General features: G+C 44.4%; 1 protein-coding gene across 1 annotated transcript in view; it reads right to left on the reverse strand.

The window, feature by feature from the left end:
* Positions 1 to 18,081: 18,081 nt before the first annotated feature.
* Positions 18,082 to 27,508, reverse strand: part of Ankrd55 (ankyrin repeat domain 55) — a 98,152-nt gene continuing 88,725 nt past the window's right edge. Inside the window, exons 10-11 of the mRNA XM_052159996.1 lie at positions 20,763 to 20,855; positions 18,082 to 18,537 (exon numbers count right to left, since the gene is read on the reverse strand). Coding sequence (XP_052015956.1) covers positions 18,416 to 18,537; positions 20,763 to 20,855 — 215 coding nt within the window. The 3' untranslated portion in view covers positions 18,082 to 18,415. The remainder of the gene's footprint in view (positions 18,538 to 20,762; positions 20,856 to 27,508) is intronic.

Genomic DNA, 27,508 nt, shown 5'->3' on the forward strand with positions numbered 1-27,508 from the left:
CATGAAGACACAACAAGGATGCTCCCCACAACCTCTACCCATGAGAGAGATTTCAAAGTAAGACCATTCATGAGTAAATAAAGTGTATGTCTCAGGGGAGTCAGTAGGAACTGGCAGCATCTTTGAAACTGATTTTGCCCAAGAGAAAGGCCTTGAACAGAGGGGTGGGTTTAGAATGGAAGGCTGACTGGAGACATAGGCCACCACCCAGAGGAGGAGTCATTCCCTAGCAAGAGAGGTAGAGCCTGATGATTTAAACCGTGTCTCACCAGAGAAAGAGGCTGTTCTACCGTGTCCTGTCTTCCTCATCAGTTCTTCCTGGTGCTCCTGAGAAGTCCAGAACTTTTCAAATTGGAAAGAAAGTTGATTCAAGAGAAAAGAAGCCAAAAAGCCCTCAGCCCTCCCCCTGGACGTCTTCAAACACCAAAGCAGGCTAAGCTAGAACTTTAGATGGGAGGAAGATTGGGATCTCAGAATCTTGGCTCTAAGCTGCTTTGTTCGAAGTCTGTGTATGTTGCTAGAAATTGAACCCAAGGCCTTGTGCATGCTGCGTAAGCACCACCCCACACCCGAACTAGAGCCGTGGTCCCAAACAAGTCCAAGATTTTCATGAGACAATGTTTGGAGACCTAAAAAGGCAATGGAATCTACTTAAGATTTTATCTGTATCTTGGAAAAATAGTCTATACAGTGAGTTTATTATAGAGAGAGGACAAGATTAAAATAACTTTTGTGCTGGGTGTTTTATGTCAACTTGACACAAGCTAAAGTCATCCGAGGCCATGGGAGCGGGGCATGGACTCTCAATTAAGAAAATGCCCACCCTAGCCGGGTGGTGGTGGCACATGCCTGTAATCCCAGCACTCTGGGAGGCAGAGGCAGGCAGATTTCGGAGTTTGAGGCCAGCCTGGTCTACAGAGTGAGTTCCAGGACAGCCAGGGCTACACAGAGAAACCCTGTCTTGAAAACAAAACAAAACAAATCAAAACAAAACAAAACAAACAAAACAAACAAAACAAACAAAACAAAAAACAAAAAAGAAAGAAAGAAAGAAAGACAGAAAGACAGAAAGAAAGAAAAAGAAAATAGTGTTTGCTGGCAGAGAGGCCAGCCCTTTGTGGGTAGTCCTGGGTTCTATAAGAAGGCAAGCTGAGCAAGCTATGGGGAGTAAGCCAGCAACAGCACCCCTCTTTAGTGCTCCCATATCAGCTCCAGGCTCCTGCTGTGCTTGAGCTGGCTTCCCTTAATGATGGACAATGATACAGAAGTGTAAGCCAAATAAGCCGTGCCCTTTCCAAGTTGCTTTTGATCACGATGTTCACTCAAAGCATGTGTAAGGCCTTGGGTTCAAGTCCCAGCACTAAAACCAACACAAAACAAACAAAATTTGAACAACAAAATCTGCATCGGATTTGTATCCATTTAAATTTTTACTTCAAGTTCCTTCTAGTAATCCTAAAACAGCTTTCATTTTCACTTTCTGCTAAGGCAAAACAGACAGGCAAAGAACAACAAAAACAAGGAGGAAGAAGAGAAAAAGAAGAAAAAAAAGAAGATCCTGTAAACCTTTAGGAATATTTGGTTGCTGTTGGTTTTGTGTGTGTGTGTGTGTGTGTGTGTGTGTGTCCGCGTGCGCACGCGCAGCTTGATTCTTTATATACTACTTTTATGTAGCTGCGCCAGGTTGTATATAATGTACTGAATCTGTTTGCATAATTAGGGACTTTCACAGTTGCTAGGATATTTAAAGACATATTCACTGTACAAATGAGAAGTAGGAAAAGGAAGTTCCACAGGCACTCTAGGTACTCTGCGCACTTCTGCTCTATGGTTTTATGTTCTGATAGCTACTCATGAAATATACTAAAATCATCTCTGTCTTACAAGATGGACATCAGACTATCTGAAAACACCCAGAGCACCTCTGCTGCTGGGCAGCTCTCGGGACAGGAAGTGAGTAACTGCTTGCTTCTCGCAGAGCTTACCAGGAAGGTTATATTACCTTCTTTTCCCTAATTAAACTGTCGGCCTGGCAGCCTAAACAACTTCAGGACTTGACCAGAAGCCAAGCCTGGGACGCTCAATACAGAGAATTTTTAAATTGCCCTTATTTTAGACAGGATCATTTAATTCACATTTAGAGACCATCTGGTTCCAGATTGGTTCAGATAGTTTGTTTACAGACTTCTAAAATGTTTTCCTAGGGCCAAGACTCTACACCTGTGGGACTTTTCCCCCTTCCTACTCATATGACACAGATAAATCCAGAATGTTCTTTCTAGCATCTTTAAGGCAGGAAATCAGAGAAATAAACAATGGCCACACTCCGTTTACATCTCTCTCTTTTTTCCCTTTTAAGTTCCCTATTGAATATTATCAAACTGCCTCTGCCATGCTCTTCAGAAGCTAATGACAATGTGCATTACAGTGAATGGTGAGAGCTGAGAAGGGCCCTGTCTCCCCGGGGAGTTTGGGGAGTATTCATTCCACAGATGAACCACACCCTATTGTTCTCCCTCTTCCAGCAGTCTTGACCCTCTGTAGCGTAGCAGGAGAAATTGACTTCATTTGTCTGCAGTTGGTGGCCTGGGGACTTGAGAGTTAAACCAACCCCGAGCATAGGAAGTTTATGGGTCTTGGCCTTGAGAAAGCTCCTCATTGTCAAAACCCTGGAGTCTAGTCTCACCAATATTTCTGCAACTGGGAGCCTCAGGACAGAGATAACCAGCATATGAGGATATCCACTTTGGTCTTGGGGATCCCCTAACTCAGTTTCAAGATGACAGTATCAACAAATCGCTTTTGCACTAGCTCTGCGGAGAAGGCCTCCTCAGCCCTCCACAGCGAGGTGCATCCTCATTAGCCAGGTTAAAGTAGTAAAAACTACTAACCTTGATTTTGTTTTGTATTCTTCTTTTTAAATATTTATTTTTATTTTAAATTGTGTGTGTGTGTGTGTGTGTGTGTGTGAAAGAGAGTGGGAGAGTGCCTGAGTGTAGGTGCTGACAGAGGCTAAAGAAGTCCGATCTCTCGGCAGCTAGAGTTACAGGCCTTGGTGAGGCACCCGACTTGGGTGCTGGGAACTCTGGAAGAACAGCGTGTTGCCAAATGCTGAGCCATCTCTCCAGCTCCCACTGAAATTCTTCTTTATACTTAAACGTTACAAGGAGTCCTCACGCTTATTCATAACATGTTGTATTGAAAGCACACTGATGAGAGTCGCCTGATAGAATCATTACTGACCCAGTCATCACACTGATCAGAGAGTGAGGTTGAGTCATACCTGTTGAAATGACTCTCCTACCTCGGCCATTTGACGCTTCTTCACACGTTAGTTCTTGAAAATACTAAAGGTTAACTGAAGCTTTGGCAAGAGAACTGAGCCAGCTCCTGTCTGCTAGTTCCCCATCTTCATGAGCCTCAGAGCCCATCACTAGCCTCTGCACTTGACCTTCTAGAGAGGGAACAGAGAGAGCGTACTTATCCTTATGAGCAGATCCAGGGAAGACGGGCACATTACACGACTCACATGCAGAATCACCCCGTATTTATCTCCCTCCCAGGGTCAAGAGAGGCCCTTCCTCCACACCTCAAGGGAAAAGAAGCTTTAAGGACGCAAGTACTGGCATTCTTGACATTGGTCAGGTACTCTGAGGAAACGGTTATGCAGAGGTTAGAGGTCAAGGTCAAAGCCAGACTGCTTGGGCTAGAATCCTGCCATCATTTCTTCCCTGCTTGGGAAACTTATAAATCACACAAAACAGCAGCATGGTGTTGTGGACCCAGTTGTTGAACCAGGATTAAACACAGTGACTGATGTGTGTACTAATGTTAGAAGAGTGGCCACACATTTGAAACACCTTGTGAATATTAACTGTTTGTAATGAATGTGAAACACTTAGCCCAGGTCTGATGTAAGAGACCAAGTCTGCTATGTCTAAAGACAAAATTACTATACACTTAAAGATCTTCGCTAGCATTTCTTGTGACTTGAGGACTGCACAGCACTTTGCTCTACAATGAAATGAATTCTGAATAGGTTCTGAAGACAAGAGCAAAGAAACTTGGTAGAAAATTAAAGGCCCAGGAAAGCAGAAATAGAAAAGAAAAAGTTGTTTCAAAGTTTCTCTCCTTGTAAGGGTGGAAATCAGCCTTGTCTTTGCCACCTGAAGCTGGCTTGTGTCTTGATTTGGATGTTACCTTTCTTGGGAATGTGGAACCTTAGCTTTGGTGACTCCGTGTGGGGCTTAGTAAAGGAGGTCAGTCTAAACCCATGTCCCCTGACCAATTTTAGTTCCAGTTCCAGTTGGGGTTGGTCTTGTGTACTGTGTATTCAGATGCTGAGTGCCTCAAGATCAACTGCAGTCTGGACATGGGCGTTATATTGACCAATGTGCTGTAAAGAATGCTCCCTAATGATCTCTGATTGGACAAAAAGAGGTTAGAGCCTGTGACTGGACCGGAGAGAGAGAGGAAGGTGCGATTTGAGATCAAGAAGGGGGTCTCAGGTAGGGACCACGACAAGGAAGGAAAGAGGTAAGGGAAGAAAGAGGTCACCAAGAGGCAGGATGAGCTCGCAACCAAAAGCAGCTCACATTGAGGACACGCATAAAAGTGGGCAAATCCCTCCATGTGTACTCTTTGGTTGGTGGCTTAGTCCCAGGGAGCGCTGGGGACACTGGGTGGTTCATATCGTTGTTCCTCCTGTGGCGCTGCGAACCCCTTCAGCTGCTTGGGTCCTTTCTTTAGCTCCTCCACGGGGGACCCTGAGCTTAGTCCAATGGATGGCTACAAGCACCCACCTCTGGTGGTGTATTTGTCGGGTACTGGCAGAGCCTCTCAGGAGACAGCTCTATCAGGCTCCTGTCAGCAAGCGCTTGTTGGCATCAGCAATAGCGTCTGGGTTCGGTAACTGTAGATGGGATGGATCCCCAGGTGGGACAGTCTCTGGATGGCCTTTCCTTCAGTGTCTGATCCAATTATAATTGTTTCTGCTCACGACTTTCATTTCTCTCCTTTATCACGCAGAGTCTGGCTGTAAAAGTCCCTTTTGTTTCCGCCCCTCTCTGTGGCACCCGGTTCCTTCTCCATCAAATGCCCTCTGAAAACTTAATGAAATCCCGTCTTTATAGCACAGTTCAAGAATCTCTCTAAATTAAGTCGAGTTTCCATTTCTTCCCTTAGATTGTATCAAGCTCAGAGGACACACAACCCGAGGGACTCAGGGCCATTAGAGGCAGCAAACTCATTTGGGAATGGGGTTTTATGGAGTCTCTGGGATCCAGACAGGGCGAAATGGCCAACAGATCTCATAACTGTCAGACAGAACCTGAGTAAAGGGCTCTAGCAGGCCTGACGTAGCAAACATGGCTTTGACAGGTTTTTCCTTTTACTGGTCTCCTTTTCTACCCTCTTGCTAAAAGCTGTTAGATGCATTCCAAGAGCTAGCCCCCAAGGTCCAGTCCCTTATTTGGCCATGGAATCATTCCTGAGATAAAACACCGAGGTCCAACAATCAAAATACACTACTTAGCTAATGTGTCCAATCAGGATTTACCAACCTACCCAAGCACAGACTCATTTCTGCAAAAGACGCTTGCTCCCTGCTTGCTTGCTTTTTGCGCTTGCTGCTGCTGCTGCTGCAGTGGTGGTGGCGGCGGCGGCGGCGGCGGCGGCAGCAGCAGCAGTGGTGGCTTGCTGTGTGCCTTTGCAGACCCTCCCCCACCCTCCCCAGCCCTACCCCTTCTGGGTATTAAATCGCCTTTTTGCCCAGTATCTGGTGTCTGGGTGTGACCTGTTCCAGGACTGAGAGGGCCACCGTCCCTTGCGTTGACATAGTTAACAGCATTTACAATGATCTCGTCTGTATAAACACCGCCTGGAGGATTTGGGCTGGCATCCTGTGACAGGCAGCCTCCTGGATTCCCTACAGTCACTCTGCCACCTGGAGCAGTATGCACGTGGGTATTCAGAGCCGTTCATGTGTCGGTGATCTTTATGGAAAAGGAATTGAAGTAAGAGATGGGCACTGGCCAATGAGAAAATAAGGGACCGGGTTTATGGAAGCCAGAAGAGTTTCTTCTGCAGCACAGCCCCCTCCTTCTAATGGTATCATTGATGAGTATTTTCCTTTGCATCTTAGAGGATGCCTAGCAACAGTGGAAGGCCTACCATTTAGGAGCTAAATGGACGTTCTTCTCCCCTCATGTTATTTTTCTCTTTCAGTGCTGTCGAGAAGACACATTCCCCAGAATATCCTTGATGCAAGACAGGCTCTTCCTCATACGTTCATGTGGGTGACATTTTAAAGTCACAGAAAGCAAAGTTTTATAAAGTTAGTTTTTAATTTCAAGTGCTCTGCAGTGTCAAGTTTCAAACGCTGAAGATGACACAAGCCAGAGAAGCTTCTAGAACGTGTCGTTCTGAGTTTGTGTCATGAGAACCACCTCCATGTTGAAATCACAGTAGGAGACACTGTACCCCGTGCTCTCTGACTTTGTGCATACATTTGGCTGTGCGGTGGCCACTCCTGACACTTTGTTCTCAGGGAACTATGTACAAAGATGACAGAAGACAGATCTTCTAGGCTTCCCTGTCCAGATAACCCCAGGATAAAAAAAAAAAAGTGGTTAGGAAAAACAGGAACTCAAAAACCATACTGTTTTGCTTCTTAAAAACTGTGTTAAAAGGGTTGAGTGAGAATGGGGCGTGGTGACACACTTTTTTAATCCCAGAACTCAGGAGGCAGAGGCAAGTGGATCTCTGTGAGTTCCAGGCCAGCCTGGTCTACATAGCTGAGTTCCAGAACAGCCAGGGCGAGAGAGAGAGAGAGAGAGAGAGAGAGAGAGAGAGAGAGAGAGAGAGAGAGAGAGAGAGAGAGAGAGAGAGAGAGAGAGAGAAAGAGGCCCCATCTCAAAAAAAGAAAAAAGTATGAGGGAACAGAGAGAAACTAACTCACAAGCCAGCAGGATGAGGAATCTGGGGCCTTTGTCTTGGGCTAAGTACTGCTAAGTCTGTACATCTTGATGGTCTCCTGAGATGCTAATCCTCAAGGACAGAGAATAAAGGGCCCCGACCAGATGGGGGGCAGCTGGTGAAGAGACAGGTTCTCAGAATCCTCTTATGCTGTCACATGCCTATAGCCTCAAGGCTTAGGTCTCCTTTTCTGTAGTCCTGAGGATGGAGAGCTGATGGTGTGCTGACCCAAGGGGTTAAAAAAGTGATGCTGACATTAGGAAAGCTTTGGTCCCTGACACTAAGGTGACACTTGTAAGAACATACTGGATTCGAGTGCATTCCGACCATGTAACAACAGCCCAAAGACTCCTTCTCTGGACTTCAGAATCCTCAAGAGGGACATTGTGCAGTTTCAGCTGCTTGGACTATCGATTCAGTTTGTATTGAGACTTACTTATACCCAGAGGGGTTTTTATTTATTTATTTATTTAACTTAAAAAAGTTAGCCCTTCTCTCATATATTGCATCTCGACCCTTCCCTCGTCCCCTGTCTGTCCCCCAATTCTCATCCACTCCTCCTCAGCTTCCCTTCAGAAATGGACAGGCCTCCCAGGGATGTTAACAGAACATAGCATATCAAGTTGCAGTAAGACTGACTATGCACCTCCCCTCAGGTTAAGGCTGGATGAAGCAATCCAGTAACAAAACAGGGGCTACAAAAGCAAGCAAAATGGTCAGAGACAGCCCCTGCTCCCACTGTGAGGAGTCCCACAAGAACACCAGGCTACGCAACCACAACATGTAAGCAAAGGGTGCACGTCAGTCCCAGTCAGGCTCCCTGATTGTCAGCGCAGCCTCTGTGAGCCCCTGTGAGCCCAGGTTTATTGATTCTTCAGGAGTCCTTGCCACCTTTAGCTCCTACAATCCCTTTTTCCCCTTCTTTGATTGGATCCACTAAACTCCACTTAATGTTTGGCTATGGGTCTCTGTATCTGTTTCCATCAGTTGCTGGATGAAGCCTCTCTGATGACCATTATGCTAGGCTAGAGTCTTGCTATGTAAGTCCGACTGACAGATCAGAACTTGCTATGTAGCCCAGACTAGCCTCAAACTCTTAATGCTCCTGTTTCAGCTTCCAGAGATCTGGAATTACTACCATGTGCCATCAATCCCAAATTACGTTCCTTGTTTTGTTTTCTTGGACAGGCCCCATGTCACATAGACTGGCCTCCATTTCTCTAGGTAGCCAAGGATCACCATGAACCCTGAGCCTTTCATCTTTGCCTCACAAGTGCTGGAATTCAAGATGCATGCCAGCGTGCCCAGATATAGTCTTACAAAAGGGTTCTGTGGCTGTGACCTGGAGAATAAAAGCAGAGAAGCAGTTTTGATACTCGATACTTGGTTTTATTAAACGTAATTTTATTGGTCTTTAATCACAAAATGAAATGCAGAGAAAAATTAATAATTTAGTAACTTTTTTTTCTCTAGTAAGTTTAAGAAAGTCCATTACTAAATGTGGTATATCTACACAATGGAGTACTATTCAGCCATTAGAAACAATGAATTCATGAAATTCTTAGGCAAATGGATGGAGCTAGAGAATATCATACTAAGTGAGGTAACCCAGACTCAAAAGGTGAATCATGGTATGCACTCACTAATAAGTGGATATTAACCTAGAAAACTGGAATACCCAAAACATAATCCACACATCAAATGAGGTACAAGAAGAAAGGAGGAGTGGCCCCTGGTTCTGGAAAGACTCAGTGAAACAGTATTCAGCAAAACCAGAACGGGGAAGCGGGAAGGGGTGGGTGGGAGGACAGGGGAAGAGAAGGGGGCTTGCGGGACTTTCGGGGAGTGGGGGGGCTAGAAAAGGGGAAATCATTTGAAATGTAAATAAATTATATCGAATAAAAAAAAAAAGAAAAAAAAAAAAAAGAAAGTCCATTACTACTCACCCTTATCAACTGGTTCTATTCCTAGTCTGGGCACTCTTTTTTATTTCCTCCAGAGCTGAGCAGTCAGTAAATATTTGTTGAATGAGTAAAAGTACAAATGCATCAGAATCATCTGTGTTTTTAGCATAAACAAGTTCAGCCAAGTCCAGAGACACAGGTAATAAAAAAAAGAGACAAATTCCAGATCTTGTTGTGTGTGGTCGTACTTGCTGCAATCCCTGCATTTGGTAGACTAGAGAAACAAGTTCTGTGATAGCCTAGGCTACAGAGTGAGACACTGTCTCGAGAAACAAGCTTTCTACATCTTGGACTTAGGATCTCTGCCACCTTCCTTCCTACCTGGTGATGTCTGGGTGTTGGTACCATGCTAGAGTGACTGGCTATACCAGTTCCTAACCAATAATCCAAACCTGTTTATATCCACTTGTGTGGATACAGAATAGGAAGGATCTATATCTTGCCTGGATATATGTATAACCTTTGTTTCTCTGAATGAGGCCATTCTCTGTCACCAACAGCACAGACACAGACCGGGTGAGCATGTGAAGCAGTTCATTTTGGTCCTCAGCTCTCCATGTCCAAGGTAGAGGAGTCACATTGCTTGGTGACCTTTCACTGGAAGTTCTGGGTCAGACCAGGACCAGAAGACAAGGGGTGTGGACATACATGTCTGCATGCATGTGTGTGAGTGTATGTGTGTGTGTGTGTGTGTGTCCTCTTTGCCCCTCTTCCCTTCTTGTTACAATGCCACCACAACTCATCCACAGGAACATCCATCCTGATGATCTTATCTAGTCCAGTCATGTCCCAAAGCCCTACCTTTAAAGAGAGTATCCTTCTTCCCCGGCTCATCCTAGGGATACACTTAAGTCATATCCAAACCATAGCAATTCTCTTTATTCTGGAAAAACAGGCTTCAAGGAAAACATAATATATAATTCCTTCCTATCTTGGGTGCTTGTCTGGATTCGCTGTGTATTTCTTTGATACAAGAGGAGTTGAGGAGGGGCGCATATATTCACTTCCTGGAGGCTAATGCTAGCATATGGGGGTGATACTACTAAGGCGAGCCATGGAAGTGCCACCTACATCAAAGCCAGGCTACCTACCTTGAAAAGGAAAACCAGACTGAACTGAGCTGCAGCTGTTACTAGGCTCACAGGGTAACAGAGAGAAACAGCGGTCCTCTGGGGAATTCTCATTAAAGTGTGTTCGGCTCATGACAAACCTTCAGGGGGAGTCTCTTTCTTGGGGGTAGTGCTGATTCACACATCCAAGTATTGTACAGTTTCCACTAAGCCCTGAATTAAATTGCATCTGATGAAGTGTTTTTACTTAACACAGAAAAACCTAAACATGCTATCATTATTTGCTTCAAAATCAATTGTCATCAGGGAGACCAGAGGGAATTCCTTACATTTTGTCTTTAAAAGCCAGGCATATAGGTACATATCTTTAATCCAGGCACTTGGAAAGCTGAGGCAGGTGGATCTCTTGAGTTTGAGGCTATCGAGCTGGAGAGATGGCTCAGCTATTAAAGGCTAGGCTTACAACCAAAAATAAGAGTTCGAGGCTAGGCTGATCAGTGAGTTTGGAGACACCAGGGCTAGGTAGAGAGAGTCTGTTGCCAACCAGGGCTAGGTAGAGAGAGTCTGTTGCCATCTTTTAAAATTTAATTTAGAGTGCTTATAAACCTGAACGATTTCCAAGAGATGTTTTTATCTAGGACTATCTAAACAAACTTCATAGTTCAAATGTTTCCACCATGACTAATTTCAAGCCGCCAATGAACAGCAAGTTCATAAAAATTCTTCAGCACAGGACTTAAAAATTAACTCTCGTAAGCTCAAGCATTGGCTCCAACAAACACTTCATGTTAAAAAACATAATAATAATCTTACTTCCTTCATTTCTTACTCTACTAATGGAACGGATTTTGTGGAAATTCAGATCTCTACTCTTGAATATGAACTGTGGCACGCAGCACAGCATACAGGCTGTGCTTGCATATGAGAGCTCCAAAGCCTATCTTTGGAAGTGCAAGATACCCTCAGGGGCTAGAGATGTAAGGGAGGGGAGAGTGCTTGCATTTTTTTGATTTGCAAGCTCTCTTTCTCCCAAACCTTGTTCAGCACCCTAGAATAGGTAAGGGCTGGTCTTCAGATTTTCTGGAATTTGCCGTCTCATATGTCTCAGATGCTCGATCTAGGGGCTTCTCTATAAGACCAAGTGCTGGTTGACTGTGACTCTTACTTACTCTTGTTCTCTTAAAGACTTTCTGAAACTTGGCTCTTCTTTTTAGCAGCTACAGTGTTTTCAAATACAGCCTGTTGAGGTTTGGTCTTTTGCGGTGAACTGTAATGCTAAGCACAGGCCCCCAAGAGTTGTCCCAGAGACAAGAGAGTCTATTCATAGACCCAAGTGATTGCTATGTGATCTTGCTCCCAAGTTATTTCTGATTAGTGAATAAAGATGCCAAGAGTCAATCACTGGGCAGAAAAGACATAGGCCAGATTTAGGATTCCCAGGCTTGGAATTTGAGAAGAATGAGAGGGGGAAGAAAGGGATGAAGGGAAAGCCACCATGGGCTAGGAGTCAAGAAATCATGGCCCTGGCGTTGGCCAACTAGAACTAAGAGCAGCCCAGATGAAACATAGTAATATGTTTCCGAGGTTATCAATAGGAAAGCAGATTCTAATAGCAGAGAGGGTAGATGTCTGCCCAGCTCTTCTGCTGTATAAAGCTTACTGTAAATATAAGGCCCATGGGTGTCACTGGATTTCTGCCACCTCTTGAACCTTGATGGAACCCAGAGCAGATGTGTTTCTGTCTCCTAGATCTGTGACACCTCCCCTCCACACACAATTTTGCTATCTTTATGTGTGGAAGTATGTGTACATGCACATGTATGAGAGTGCCACTGGGCATATTCCATGGAGTGCAAGAAAGGTCAAGAGACCACCTCAAGTGTTGGTCTTTGTAACTTGCCAGTGTGAAGAGAGTGTAGTTGGTCTTCCAGCTCCAGAGACTGTTCATTTGCACATTCCAAGTCGCTGTGGGAACACGGGGATTAAAGACACTGTGTCCTGGCTTCTATGGAGAGTCTGGGGATCTGAACTCAGGTCCTCTAGAGATGCCGTGGCACATGCCATCCGTCTCCTCAGTTCTGGGAGCCTATATCTGAGGTGAATCTTGTTTCTCCTTTTCCTGAATATCTATGTGTGGTCGATATTCAGTGTATCTGATCCTCTGGGCCAGATTGATTTGAATACATTTATTTATAAGCCACTTTTGTAGACCCTGCAAGCTAGCTTCATTTCCATCTTACTGTAATACATTTCTAAAGTTAGTTTCTGGTCCACTAGCACCGTGAGAGTTCATGATTTCTATGACAATGCCTAGAATTGGCCAACAATGGCCAGAGAATGTGTGTTCATGTGAATGGGTAGGTAGAATAGAGTAGAATAGAATAGAATAGAATAGAATAGAATAGAATAGAATAGAATAGAAAAGAATACTTGGAAACAAAGTGGGGACTTCTTGGAAGAATCATGGTATTTGCCTATTCTGCCCTTTCTCATTGTGCCTCTCTCTCTTTCTGTATATATATATATATATATATATATATATATATATATATATACATATATATGATTACTTTTTGATTGCTTTTATTTGCTGGAGTTGGGAAGGGAACACTCTTTGAGAACATGGACTTTAGATCTTCCTTTCACCATGAGTTCCTCTGTCTGAATGTTCTCCAGTGCCACATGGGGTCTGGGCAAAAGGAGAATCTAGTGTTTGTTGGGGTGGGAGGCATGAAATGTTACTTGAGGAAAGTGGATCTCTGCCCGTGCCTTGATCATTGGACAGGACAAGTCTCTGCACTTGATTTCTTCCTTATAATGTATCTGTCTATTATCATTGTCTAAGTATTCGATGTGTAGACTTGGCTACCTTAAGAGCCTTTCGGGAGTACTTTTATGCCACATAAATAGAAAGAATTGAAATGATTCCTTTTATTCTTTCTACTGATTGGAGCTGTTTTTGCCAAGAAACATTGAGTTCTAACTCAGGCCCACAGGGGAACTAATGTAGGAGGAAGATAAGGCTCACTCAAGGAGTGCTACTCAAGGAGTGCCACTCAAGGAGTGTCAGCCTAACTTACCTCACCCACTCTCATAAACCCATTATGTTGATGTCAAAGAAAACTAAAGCTTTAAAGGACAGACAACCTGCAAGATGATAGCAGTTATTAATGAGGGCCAGGCAGTTCTCTGGAGCGAAAATAATCATCCTGAGAACCCTTGTCTACTCAGGCAACAAGGATGTCTTCACCTGGCTCCCTCAAGCACTATGGCTGTCCTTGTTTGAGCCACTTTGCAGAATTTGATCTGAGATAATATCCAAGGAGACCTCACCTTGAATAGATTGTCCATTCCTCTTGCCCTTCCTTCAATTCTGTCTCTTATTTGAACCCAGAGCTCATGAGAATACCCTTGAGATGGATGGACGTGGGCATCTCTGGGCCCCTTTATCTCTATCCCCTTCTTTGCTCACCACCATTACTTGTATCTTTAACTGGTACATCAGAACGGGTGGCCAACCCTTGCTGGTTTGTGCCACTAGAACCCAGGTTTTTGGCTTGAAAACACCAGTTACACATTCACTCTTCAGACTCAGGTGATCCGCTGTCAGTGCATCAGGGATGTTGGTTGTCTGTCATGCCTGCGTCCACCATTCTTGTGGGGTCAATTACTCTGCCCAGCATCTACCTTCCTATCTTATGCTCAGCCTTCAGCTTTCTACCTTCACTATCAACTGATTCTACCCCATCCTCCTGAGCTGACTGGATGGCTTTCTTGTAGCCTGTAGACTGCTGGCAACGATAAGGTATTTCACCATTAATAACATTTCAGACTAGGGATTAAACGATCAGCAACTCATTTCCTGTTTTCATACATCTGTGTGAAAACTCCTTTTATCTTCCTAGCCACAGCTGTGTGCATTATGACCCGCTGACTGGAAACTCTAGTTTTTCATACAATTTACCCAACTAAGTGCCCAGATTTGACTTCTGAAGATGTTCTGGAACCCGGTAAATCACCCAAGAAAACAAAAAGAAGTTAGAATAGAAGTCAAGATGAAAGACACCTACTTTGAGAGGCTATGGTGTGTGTGTGTGTGTGTGTGTGTGTGTGTGTGTATGTGTGTGCACTAGGAATCTAACCCAGAGCCTTGCACATGCTAGGTATTAGATCCAAAAGGAACTTGGAACAAATGGCTAGCTGTAGTGCGAGCAGGACTCCAGGCTCACTCAATTCCTGTAGATCCTCTCAGCTCTTCTCCTCCTATTCCTCCTAAACCTCCCCACCTGTCCATGGGGGACTTCACTTTCCTTCCCCCTTTATTACCTTGCCATTTCAACTGTGAGCCCTCTTGTCTTCTTGGTCCTCTATTTCCTTTGTGTGCTCTGTCTGTCTGTCTCTTCCTCTGCCTTTTTTTTCTCTCCCTCCCTCCTCCTTAACCCTCTCCTTCTCTCTCACCCTCTTCCCCTTTCTTTTTCTTCTTGGCTCTCTTGCTGTTCTCTTAGTCTTAACACGCTCTGCCTCTCCCTCATCCCAGTTCTGTCTACTGGTCATGATTAGTCCGTTCTTTACCTGCTCTGAACTCTCCCAGATGCCTCTGGGTGTTCTTTCTTTCATATCCACAATTAAAACCATCTCAACCATGCCTTGGAGTTGGTGTGTCCTCTTGTCATTCACCAGGCCAACCCTCTACCACTAAGCTACAAAGTTTGCTGAGTCCTCACCTATCAGTACTAACTAATATTCCATGTTAATGTCTAGGAAATACACAATTCTAATTTAGTTACTTGATTTTAAATGTGATTTCCCCCTTTTGAACACACTGAGAGACTATTTGTCTATATGCAAAGGTTGTTATCATGTTCTTTTTAAAAAATAAGTTCACTTGGGGATTACATTTGATGCTAAGGTCACATTTGGTGCTTACTTACTCACACCAATTGTGTCTCCAAGGAGTTGTTGTCAAGGAGCCCAAAGAGCTGTTTTCAAGACCACCTTCAAAGTGCCAGGAAGCATTTGCTGGGAGACAAGCGTGGGTTAATTTCAAAGAATAGAGGCCAAAGGAAAATTAATGATTATGTTTGTCTTCCTGGAAGGCATGCCATTTCTAATCTATTACTTAGTGAGCTTTTCTGAAGTCACACTGAGCATCAAGCTATGTTTTAGCAGAGTTGAAATAACTAATCTGGAGCCACCTAGATCTGTTTATACTGGCTTCATTCCAAGGAGATGAGAACAATGGAGTTGTGTATTTAATGGGAGAAGTGACACCCCCGTTAAGCCAGGTGATTTCCACAGGGAACTAAGAAATACAGAGAAAATAAATAGTTATGACTTCCCTCCAGCCCTGATGGTCTGACACAAAGTCCTGGCTTGCTGTGCACTTCCTGAAATAGTGGCAGTAGCTCTGCTTTGCCTGTTAGATAGACAGACTGCATGAAGTCAGGAAGGACATACGCCACTGTGAAATGCGAGTTTGTGGACCAGGAAAACGATAGTTTGGGCATTCTGTATCTGGGCCTTGAAACAAATGAAACCTATTTGCTAAGCCTGGCTCTGCCATTTCTTAGCTACATGATGTGGGGCAAGTTATTTAACTTCTTTTTTCAGCCTCAAATTATTTGTCTGTAAGAGGGAGATGGAGAATGACGGGGCCATCTTACGTGTTCATGGAGTAAGTCAAATGAAAGAATTTGTTTACACATATAAGCAAATGATACAGGCCCAGTGATGAGGGGAGGGGTACGTGGTAAAACAACAAATACTTGGTTTAGAGGAATAGATTCTTTGAAACTTTGAAAAAGCACTCATTGCTGATCTTCAGCATCACCCCAAGTGCTGAGGCTTGATTATGTGGCCTGATATGCCGAAGGCAGGCACTCTACTCCCTCATAGAACACCAACCTCCGTGAATCCTTCGCGTGTTGGTGAGCTTTCCATGACTGTATTGGCATACGTGAGTACTTGGCTCTAAGAGGAAAGTCTTATTTTGACTTGTGGTTCCTGGTCAGTTACCCCTGTTCCTCTTTGGTCCATAGGAGGCAGCACACCATGCCAGGGAGTGCGTGTCCAGGCTGGGAAATACGAAGAAGAAGAAGAAGAAGAAGAAGAAGAAGAAGAAGAAGAAGAAGAAGAAGAAGAAGAAGAAGAAGAAGAAGAAGAAGAAGAAGAAGAAGAAGAAGAAGAAGGCCCATCCAGGATCCCTTCAAGGTCCCCAGTGGCCAGAAGACTTTGTTAATCTCCACTCCTTTTGGATTCTACCAATTTCTGACAGCGCCAAGTTTGAGATGAAGTCTTTAACATAGGATCCTTTGAAAACCATGTGAAATGTAAACTATAGTGCTTGAAGATCCACTTTTTTCATTTAAATACTAGCTAATGAGCAGTCTGTGCCCATAAGCAACTTTACCTCATGGCAGAAGGATGTTTTCTCTCTTGGGAGAGGCATAGTGTGTCTTCACGGCTATCAAAAATCCCCATGCCTAATTGAAACAAAAGACCCAACACTGGAGAAATCTGTATATGTGCACCCATGTCAACTCAGGTGTAACTCATAGTTAGCTATGGCTTTATCCATAACTGACTGTGTTTAAAATATGCTTTTGTCTATTAACTCAATCAGGGGCCCTCTCTGTTTGGTTAGTGTGGTCATTTTTATGGTGAACTTATAAATATTGTAATTCCCTCTTTTCTGAAAATACAAATAGATTGAATTTCTGTATTCCTCCCCACTTAAAATTAGTAGCATTTACACAACTTGATTTGGTAAAGTAAATGTGAGAGGAAATGATGACTCACCGTTCATTTCCTCTGCTTTGATCACCTCAGAAACCAAATTGCGATGGCATCTATACCACCGCTAGCCAATTCTGCCAGCGGGCATGGGATATGGCTTGTGGCTGAGGGCCAACATGCATTGACCAAAGGGCTATTGGGGGACGCTTACAGCTGAAGCAGGAACATGTCTTGTCTGGCTGGTCTAGGGCAACACATTTACTAGTGGGTGAAAATGGATTCTAGAGTAGCCTGATGAAACACTCAACAATCTAACCATCTGATGCTTTAAAGACAGAAAATACTTCCCCTAAACCAAGCAACACAGAAAGAAGATGCTTCAGAGGCTGCACCTTAAGGGTTCCTCTGTGCACTGTAGGACTGGATTTTTCCTCAGCTCTGCTCAGTGTTGAAGGCTGAGTGTGTGTTTTCTCTCCTCGGCCTCAAGAACAACTGGCATCAGGAGGATTGGATTCTGACCGCTCCTTACCGCGGCTGCTCTCGACCACTCTCCCTCTCCATCTCTCCTCCCTTCTGGAAAATAAACGAAGTGTTTGAGTGTCTTCACTGTGTCCTGGATGGTGCCACCAGAAGAAGGTTCTAGGTCATCTCTCTTCCAACTAAAGAATAGACCCTGATATAAAATAGTGAATGTTCCATTTGACACATCTCCAAAACCTGCAAACCTGGTGGTAGTGCAGAGTGTCACCTTAATGTGACTGGAGGCAAGGGTGCAAGGCAATGCCAATATAAATAGCATGTCATCTTCCCAGTGAAGGAGGGCATCTTCCAGGACTTGGCTAAATCTCAAATCTGAGAAGGCTTTAAGGCAGAAAGCACTGTTTTGAAATACAAAAGAAGAGAATTCTTAACTCGAGGAAAGAGCGAGAAATTCTATCCTATTGACCAGGAAGCCCATCTTGCCAACTCCCATGACCTTTTTTATTTACTGGGGCCATCAGACTTTCTGAAAACAACGGAAGGTGGAAAGAATTAAATAACAAAGAAGAGACTAAACACTGCCAAGTGATCTGGGTTTTAGCCAAGAGCTGACAATATCAGAAAATATTTTGTAGAAGCTTGAGCATTTCAAAGTCATACACCACGACTGACCTAGGAATTTAGGACTGTATTTTAATTAAGCTTTGTTGGGGTGAGGTCGAATGGAAATAAATTTGGAAAAACAAGTCTTAGGATTTGCTTTTATTCTTCTTATTTTCTTTTTATTCAGCAAAGCATACACTTAAAAAAAATACATGAAATCACCAAATAAGAAAAAAAAAAAAAAAAAAAAAAGAACCAGACCAAACAGCAAACATGGCACAAACATAAATAAAACATACCTAAATCCTCCTCCAGGAGTGTATTTTGTTTCTGAATTACAGTGTGTAGGGGGAAGGGGGCACAGAAACTCATAGACTTGGTGATGTTTGCACGCCTGAAGATTCTAAGTGAGTATTTAGGAAGTGTATTTATTAGAAATAAGGAACCTCGAATTATAAAACCGTGAATGGCTTGTAGTAGAACGCAGCTTACTAAATTAAGACTTTGCTCATATAAACTAGAGTAATCTCACCCTTGGAAGGTTGAAAAATATATATCTTCTATATTTCCACAGAGAACGACCTGCAGTTAGTTTTCTTCATGGGTGGGACTGGGGCACGACTTGCTCTCCTCAGCTGGTGGCTCATGTCCTCTCTGGCTTGGAATCGCCGGAAGCACCCGGTTGGTTCTCAGGGGTTCTCCAGATAGAACTGGATTGGAGAAGGGGGTAGAATGAGAGACATTTCGAGATTCACTTCTCCCAGAGCCTCCTATGGGATGGTTCGGGAGAACCCTATGGTTTCTCAAGGAGTGGAAGCACATCCTAAGAAGCCCGTGTTGGTGGCAGTTGGACTAAGGAGAAAAGCTGTGTGTTCATGTCTAACCAGGCTTACAACATGTCAACATCAGGGATTTGAAAAATGCGCAAACACAAGATTGCAGCCGCTTTGATCCACCGTGCGGTATCTGGGGTGGAGCAGCTGTGGATGATCAAGTTAGCACAGGCCTCTCAACAAGCCTGGAGAGGTTTGCTCTCATGCAAACCCCCAAAGGCTCTCAGGTTTCTTTTGGGAAGAGCTCGACTTGCTCTATTTCTTCTGCACTCAGCAAAATCGATTAGGTATCTTTGTCTTGTCTCCTGGAATTTAACTGTGAAAACCTCTCTGTCTTCTCCAGGCCACACTCAAGTCCAAGCCGATAAAAAGGAGAGTGCTGGCTTGAGTTTCCCCCAGTGTGAAAAGTCCGCACCACTCAGACCTCTCACCGTGTACAAGTCAGTAAAGGCAGGGGTCAGCCTGTCCAGGAGGAGCCTGGCTTCCCACTTCTAACTCCTCCTCTGGACAAATGGCTCCAGCTGTAGGTTCACATCACTATGAAAAATGACCTGGCATTGCTGGCTCCATTCAAAGTCTAGCCTGGGGTAGAAAGGGCACCTTGCCTAGTTACTCTGTGTAAATAAACATGGCAAGTGTCTTAGGCATGTAAGTATGTTGTCTCATTTAATCCCCTGATAGTCTCATCATGCTGACGTTACTGGAGCAGTCACATAGGACAAGGTTTAGGAACTTGTCTGAAATTGTTAGGCCAGTTCCAAAATGATCTAACTCGCAGCTGAATGCAGAGGCTGTGTGTGTGTGTGTGTGTGTGTGTGTGTGTGTGTGTTAAACAGGGTAGGATTGTATACAAAGAAGAATCTAAATTGGCATCTAGCAAATGTTGTTTGTTTCATGAGGCAGCTGATTCTCTCTCCTTTAGAGTTTTTCTTTTGTTAGACAGTAACTATATAGCCTAGGCTGTACTTGATCTAGCTATGTAGCATAGGCTGGCCTCACAGTCTCTGTCTTCTTGCTCCAGCCTCTTGACCACCATGCTTAGCCTCTGGCTTTGCTCCTGGATGTTCTATATGCTACCCAAGTGATGCTGGAAAAGGCCTTTCTGAACTTAGTTTTCCTGCCTGTGTAGTGATAAAACCTACCTCCTAATATGGATATAAGGATATATGAACTCATAATTTCTAGGTGTTTAGGGCCCCTATAATAAACATAGCAGGTGATCTTTGGGCTCATTCAGTTTGAAGGCTTTTGGTCTAAGAGAATATGTTTTACATTATGAGAGTTTTACATAAAATAGCGTGACATAAATAAATAAAGCCAATTAAAGAGAGCGAAAGAACCGTGCATGCTGGATAGTCGGGTAGTCCTACATTTGAGAGGCTGAAGCCCGAGAATTGAGAATTTAAGGTCAGATTGGACTGGCACACAGTGAGACCGTATCTCAAACAAAACAGAACCAAACCAAACCCAACCAATCAAATACTTCCCTTTGGCCTAGGAACATTTGGGCTGCATCCCTCACAGTAAGGGAATCAATCATCTTCAGAGCCCTGCCTCTGTCCCGCCCCCCCTTTTGAGACTTGGTTCATGTCGCACAGGCGGCCCTCAAAGCCCATCATTATACAGCTGAGACTGGACTTGAACTTCTCATCCTCCTGAGGGCTGGAATTAAAGCCATGCCCCAACACATCCAGCTTAAAGTACCTGCTTAAAGACATTAGATAACACACAGCCAAATAAACTCCTGCTATTGTGTTTGTATCTCAAACAAAATTCCCTGAAGGGGGAGATCTTCCTTCCTTCCTTCCTTCCTCCTTCCTTCCTTCCTTCCTTCCTTCCTTCCTTCCTTCCTTCCTTCCTTCCTTCCTTCCTTCCTTCCTTCCTTCCTTCCTTCTTTCTTTCTTTCTTTCTTTCTTTCTTTCTTTCTTTCTTTCTTTAAGTAGGCATTACCAACCTCAAGGTCCTTTTAGGGATTTTCCTCTGTGCATAAGTATTGGCACCTGATGGTCTTTTGAAAAATAGAAAGAAAGCGAACCACGAATTATCTTGTCTAGACGGGCTATGGCTTGCGGAGAGACCTAGGAAGGGGCTCCAGTACTTACATTTCTGGTCCGGCAGAGGTGCAAGGCTGTTCCGAATGAAGGGGAGATCCCTGATTTTAGGTCTGTTTGGGGAGAGATGCTGAAGAGCTTGTCCTGGGAACAAATAGATACCTGTTAAGCACTCAAGACTTGGCCGAAAGCAAATTATAAAGTCGAGTAACAGATACGATGGCAGTCATAATAGACACACTCTGTTATACACTACTCCCGGTTTAAGTGAAAAGGCACCAGAAGGTGTTAGAAAACAAAACCAAACCAAACATATTTTATTAAATTTACACACCCACAGAGAATGTTCCTAAGGGGAGAGGTGGGTTTTTTGTTTTACATTTTTTTAAATTTTAGGGGTGTGTGTGTGTGCATGCACTGATGTGTGAACGTGTAGTTAGCCTTTTGAACACTAGTGTCTTGGGCAGTGTTAGCGTTCCTTCTAGGCTCCGCCCCACAGTTACCTATAAAAGGGGCTGCTTGTTCCCCCTCACTCTTTTGCTTTTCTCTCCCCTCTCTGTCCCTTCTCCCCCCACCCCACCCTTCACGTGTTCATGTCTGGCCACTACACACATTCTCTCTCTCTCTCTCTCTCTCTCTCTCTCTCTCTCTCTCTCTCCCCTCCCCTCAACTCCCCACCCCTATACCCTAAATAAACTCCATTTCGTACTATACTGGGTGCTGTATGGCTGGTATCTCAAGGGAAGGGATGCCTCAGCACAGGCCGAAGAGGCACCCCCTTTCCCCCACACCATACTGAGCCTCCACCAAACATATCCCTGGTTTCTTTTTCTTTATTATAAAACACAACAAGCTACTCCCTACTATGCTTGGCCTCTGGCTTCACCCGCAGTTATTTTATGTGTTAAGTGATCTTTCTGTCACACGGATCCTGAGGCTAGCACTCAAGTTAAAAGACTTGATAACAAAGCATTCTTACCCACTGAGTGGTCAGCACCCTTACCCACTGAACAGTCAGCACCCTACCCACTGAGCCATCAGCACCCTTACCCACTGAACAGTCAGCACCCTTCTCAAGTGAGCTGTCTGACCATATACAGAAGTCATTTTTCAATTGAACTAATTTAAATAAAATGTCATAAACAAGCACAGTTAGTCACGTCTGAGGGCTAAACTTCTAAATTTTGAAGTTGGCAAATCCCAGTCACATGGATTCCGGTTGTCACCTCCTGTCTTGACATCTCTGCTGAGTGTGAGTGATAGCTAGGGTATCTTTTTTTCCTGGCAGAGAGTTTCTCAATCCCTGCTCCATAGACGATGAGGTGAGTTTAGGTGAAGTTACCACTGTCTTGGCCACAACCCAAGTGGATCACACTAGAATCTTTCCAGGTGGAGCATCAGATTCTCAGCAGCTCACAAATTATACAAATGTGCAGTCAGGATTAAAAATGGCTGACCTACAAAGAAACTGAGGAACGCATGTGGGAATTGGCATATATATATATATATATATATATATATATATATATATATATATATATATTTTTTTTTTTTTGAGACAGTCTCTCTTATGTTGTAGTCCTGGCTGTCCTGGAACTCACTATGTAGATCAGGCTGACCTCACAGAGATCCACCTGCCCCTGCCTCCCAAATGCTAGGATTAAAGGCATTATGCTACCACACCTGGCCAAGAAATGGCTTTTTTGCAGTGGTGAGCTTTACTGTGCTGGCATATGTGTGCGTGTGGACCTACTCTTCAGAGAGGGTGGTTACATTGCTGGGGGCTTTACTGAGATTTTACAGACACCCTGGTGCTTTGTCTGTGGCCATTGAGTAGTAGCACTATTTGCACCACAGAAATAAACAATCACTGATTTCTGAAGGCTTTTGTTAAAAATTCAGCACAAGAGATGGATTTCCCAGATATCTGAAAGCCAAAGGAAATACAAGTTACTCTTAAAGGGGTGGGTGGGGAGGCTGGAGATATGGCTTATCCATTACAAGTATTAAATCGCTGTTCCCAACTGTTTTAACTCTAGGTCCAGCCTCTTTGGGCACAGTACACATGGGATACACATGCTTGTAGACAAACACTCAGACAAAACACTCAGAAAAAAGGTAGATGCTGCAGAGATGGTTCAACAGTTCAGAGCACTGGCTGCTCTTCCAGAAGACCCAGGTTCAGTTGCCAGCGCCCACATGGTGTGGTTCACAACTGGCTATAACTCCAGTTCCAGGGGCTTCAATACCCTCTTCTTCTGGCCTTCTTGGCCATCAGGCACACATGTGGTACACAGGCGTTCATGAAAGCAAAGCACTCGTACACAGAAAACAAAATAAAAAACTATGTCCGCTAAAAAGTTACTTAAGCCCATTTTAAATATTAATAGAGTAGAATGGCGAACAAGAATTCCATCTTTGACATCAGACAGGAAGTGGCTTTTTTTCCTGCTTCACCATGTTCTGGCTAGGTGGGTGATCATGCTCAAACTGACATAACTGCTCTGAGCCCCAATTTCCTATATGCAAAATGGTGAAAATAATTATATCTGTCTTTCCAATTGTCCTGAAGACTAAATTGGAGAATACAAGGTCAGCCTTTAGTTTTCAGGACAAAGTACGCAACTTAGTCGACCTTAGCACAAAACAACAAAACTGCACCACTATGATCATACACAAATAATTTTATCGTTTGCCAAGTGGTCTGATAAGGAAGCTGACTACAGCAGAGTTCAGAGTTCAGGCTTTGTTTATTTGGACAAAGCAATCCTTAGAATAAGGGGGTGGGGGCGGGGCAGGGGCAGGAGGCAGGACGCTGTCTACCTAAGTGACTCCAGGGGAACTCTATGCAACGCTGGTCACCTAAGCAATGCCCTATGACAACGACTGAGCGAAGGTTTGCTTCTGAGGTTGCCCTTGTATTTCGTTCTTTTAACCTTGAAAGTAAAATAACTCCAGTGTCCATTCCGCAGAGAGGAAACATACTGAGGTTGAATTATATTAAACCCCAAATGGGGTCACGCTCGAAGAGAACTTCATTACTAGGTAGTGTTAATTATAGATGCTGTTTATTAGGCACTCACTGTTGTCAGGGACTGGGCGTGCTGTGGCGGGCATGATCTCCTCACGTCTTGATAACTATTAGACCCTGTGGTCTAGAGAAATTCTAAACATGTTCAAGGTCTCTGGGAAAGGACAGGAACTAGGGTAGGAACTTCTGGCTAGCTGTGCCTGACCTTAAAACTCACTTTTGATCTCCCTAGGCATTGAAGAACCATTGTTTGGATGAGAGAGTGGACAGTGATCTGAAAGGGCCCGTGCTGGCCTTCTGCTCTGTTCTGAGGGACAGAATGGAGCTGAGCGTAGCCCAAAGCTGTTATTAGTGTCTCAGGCACCCTCAGGAAATACACTCCTTGTGGGACAATAAAATAACAAAGCCAGCAATGACCTGTTTGGAAACTCGTGCATTTCAGACCTAGTCTGGTGCTTACAGGGGCTAAGAGTTTACACAGGATCCTGATGTCTCTCAGGGAATGCTGCAACACTCTCTGTGAGGTTACCTCAGTGGAAGGAGGGCTTGCAGGATTTCCTTTGTGTGTCTGATCATGGTTTGGAGGGCATTTCAGGTCCAGGCTCCGTGGAAGAGCTGGGGTCCTGAGGCCTTGCTCGTGTGCTTGCCCCCTTAGCTCTAAGACCTCAGGCAGGTGAGGTCACTTCTCAGAGTCTAAGTCTGAAGAGCTTCATCTATAAAGTGGGAAACGGGAATACGCTCTTCCAGTATAACTGACGGGAAGCGCTCAGTAATGAGAGGCCACTATTTAAAGGTGTTTCTGTGACCTTCCAACAGAAGATGTGTTTTGATCTGGACTTTTTTTTTTTGGAGAAAGGGTCTCCTATGTAGCTCAGGCTGGCCTCGCTAAGCCTTTGGGGTTTGTGTCACTGTGCCCCTTTTGAGCACAGTGGCAGGGATTTGAGATCCACTACTCCCGGTGAGACACAGGCTAGCCCACTCCGTGAGGTCTGTGCTTACCCAGATTAGGAATTTGGCCTTTGTTCTGGAAAAGCTGCTAATATGTTTAAACCCAGGGGTCAACGGTTCTAACCGGAAGAGTGCATTGTTGCTGGAATTATCTAGAAAATTCTGGAGAAAAAAAGCTGTCTCTTAAGGGAAACAAGGAAGTGAGCTGCTTTAAAATTTTTCTTTTTGCTTTTTTTACTTTTCTTGTGACCACTTGTAAATAACCAGGATGGCAGAAAACATCACTGCCCGTTCTGTCCCATTTTTTTTTTTTCTGCTGGCAATGAATTAAGTTGAGGCACTCCAAATTCCAACTCATTAGGCTAAGTGCTCATCATCGTCATTCACGCCACCCACTGACAGGTCTCAATAAACCCCAGCTGCATGCTGGGGCTGCTGAGCAAGCACTGGACAGCAGCTGCCCGGAACTCAGTCAGCTGCACCCGCAGCTCCTGTGAGTGTGGCTGAACCCAGGCCGGAGAGAAGAGAGACCCCAACGAGGTAAAGGCGGTCATTCAACGAAAGCCAGCCTCACAGAGATGAGCAATCGCTTGCTTCACCACACCAAGGTTTGCCATAAAAACCTGGAAGTTTCCTGAAATTTCAACCCACCTAAAATAACAACTTCAGCCACTTTAGTGAACCCTCTTGATTTTTAAGCAAAATTTATATGTGTGTGTATGTATATATGTATGCATGTGTATATTTATATGTGTATGTGTACTTGGGTCAGAGCATGGGTGTGGAGGTCAGGGACAGCCTGTGGAAGTGGGTTCTTTCCTTCTGCCTTGTGGGTTCCAGGGACTGAAATCAGGTCACCAGGCTTGGAGGCAAGCTCCTATACCTTCTGAGCCATCTCACTGGCCCAGTCCATTTGAGTCTAAGGCAAAAGACTCAGTGTCTCAAAATCAAACCAACCAACAAACCAATCAACCAACCAACCAACCAACCAACCAACCAACCAACCAACCAACCAACCAAATAAGCAAAAGGACTCAGTAGTTCTAAAAACAACATATCCAATGGTGTTAAAATATCCACAAAAGTAAAGTTCAGAAGCTAGGGAAATATTTTCATTTCGGGGCAACATAATTGTTAAGAAAATTTGTAGAGAATTGATAAGTATGCGAATAGATTCAGTGTCAGTACTTAAGAGCATATCCCTGTGTAGGAGTGCTGGGTTCAAGCTCTAAATACGTCACCAACGGACTGGAATATCTTTGAGCAAATCATTTAACTTTTCTCTAGGCAATGTGAATTATGACCAGAAGGGGCCTTGTGAGACAGACACGTCACAACCCCCATGTCTTGATGGTCTCCTGATACTGTATGTAATAGAAAACCCGCATTTCTTACTTTGTCTCTCAGAGGTCATCGGATAGAGCCCTCTAGGTCTTTCAAGCAGAGGGAACTTCGCATACATTTGTTAAACTCAAGATAGAAAAGCTGGGAAAGCCTAGACTGAGAGATTTTGTCCCAGCCATGGCTGAAGGGATAATGGAAGGAGAGGATGCTAGCACAGCCCTCACTCCGATTCTGGGATGACGGCCGCAGCACTGGGCCCTGTCTATGGAGGGAGTTGAAGGAGGCAGGGTTGCCATGGGGACCCACTGGGTTCCTAGTTCTCACATCCTCCTCTTCTCTCAGTGCCATGCCTGGATGAGACTACCTTGAAGTCAGCAGGCGAGGTGCCTGAAGACACAGCCCTCAGCAACGGAGGGGAGCAGGAGGAAGACTTGAACTGGACACACTGCTCCGTCTCTTCCCTTTCTTCTCTTTTTGGGGACAGTTAGAGGGAGAGTGAGACAAGTTCTCTTAGCCCAGGGCAACCTGTGACATGCTATGTAGTCAAGGATGATCTTGAACCCCCCTCATCCTCATGCCTCCTCCTAAGCGTTGGGATTACAGGCATGAGCTATCAGACCCAGTTTCCTTCCTTCCTTCCTTCCTTCCTTCCTTCCTTCCTTCCTTCCTCCCTCCCTCCCTCCCTCCCTCCCTCCCTCCCTCCTTCCCTTCCTTTCTTCCTCTCCTGCTTTCCTCTCTTTCCTCTCTTCCTAGGTTTCACCATGTGACCTATGCTATATTATTATGAAGCATTCCTTTCCTGTGTAGCCATGCCTATACTCTAGGCGTGCAGCCACACCTGGCTTAAACCTCATTATTTGCCGAGCACTGCTGGCACACACCTTCAATCCCAGCACTTAGGAGGCACAGGCAGGTGGATTTCTGGGTTCAAGGTCAGCCTGGTTCACAGAGTTGAGTAGCCAGGGCTCTACAGAGAAACCCTGTCTTGAAAAACAAAAAACAAACCAAAAACCTTATTATTTTTAAAATAAAGGTCACTAGCAGCTTGCCTTTAAGTTGTAGTGCTAAACTCAGGGACTAATGAAAGGCAGGTATGGTGTCTTACTCCTATATTCCCAACACTTGGTAGGCTAAGGCAGGGGGATTACTGTGAGTTTAAGGCCTGAGCTGCAGAGTGAGGCTTTGTCTCAAAAAACAAGGAGCAAATGAATAACATTCAGACCAAAACCAGAACCCAACCAACCAGACCCAAACAAAACAACAGCAACAACTACAGCAGCGCATATGTGTAGTAGCATCTGCTAGTCAGTTTTACTTTGTCCATAACAATTCAGTCTGTTCCTGTGTGTGTATATGTGTGTGGTTGTGTGTGAGTGTGTATAATGTGTATGTAGTGTGTGTATGAGTGTGTGTGCGTGTGTGGTGTTGTGTGAGTTTTATGTGTAGTTCATGTGAGTGTGTATGTGTAGTGATG

This window comes from Apodemus sylvaticus, chromosome 16 (genome assembly GCF_947179515.1).
Source record: "Apodemus sylvaticus chromosome 16, mApoSyl1.1, whole genome shotgun sequence".
NCBI classification, from domain to species: Eukaryota; Metazoa; Chordata; class Mammalia; order Rodentia; family Muridae; genus Apodemus; species Apodemus sylvaticus.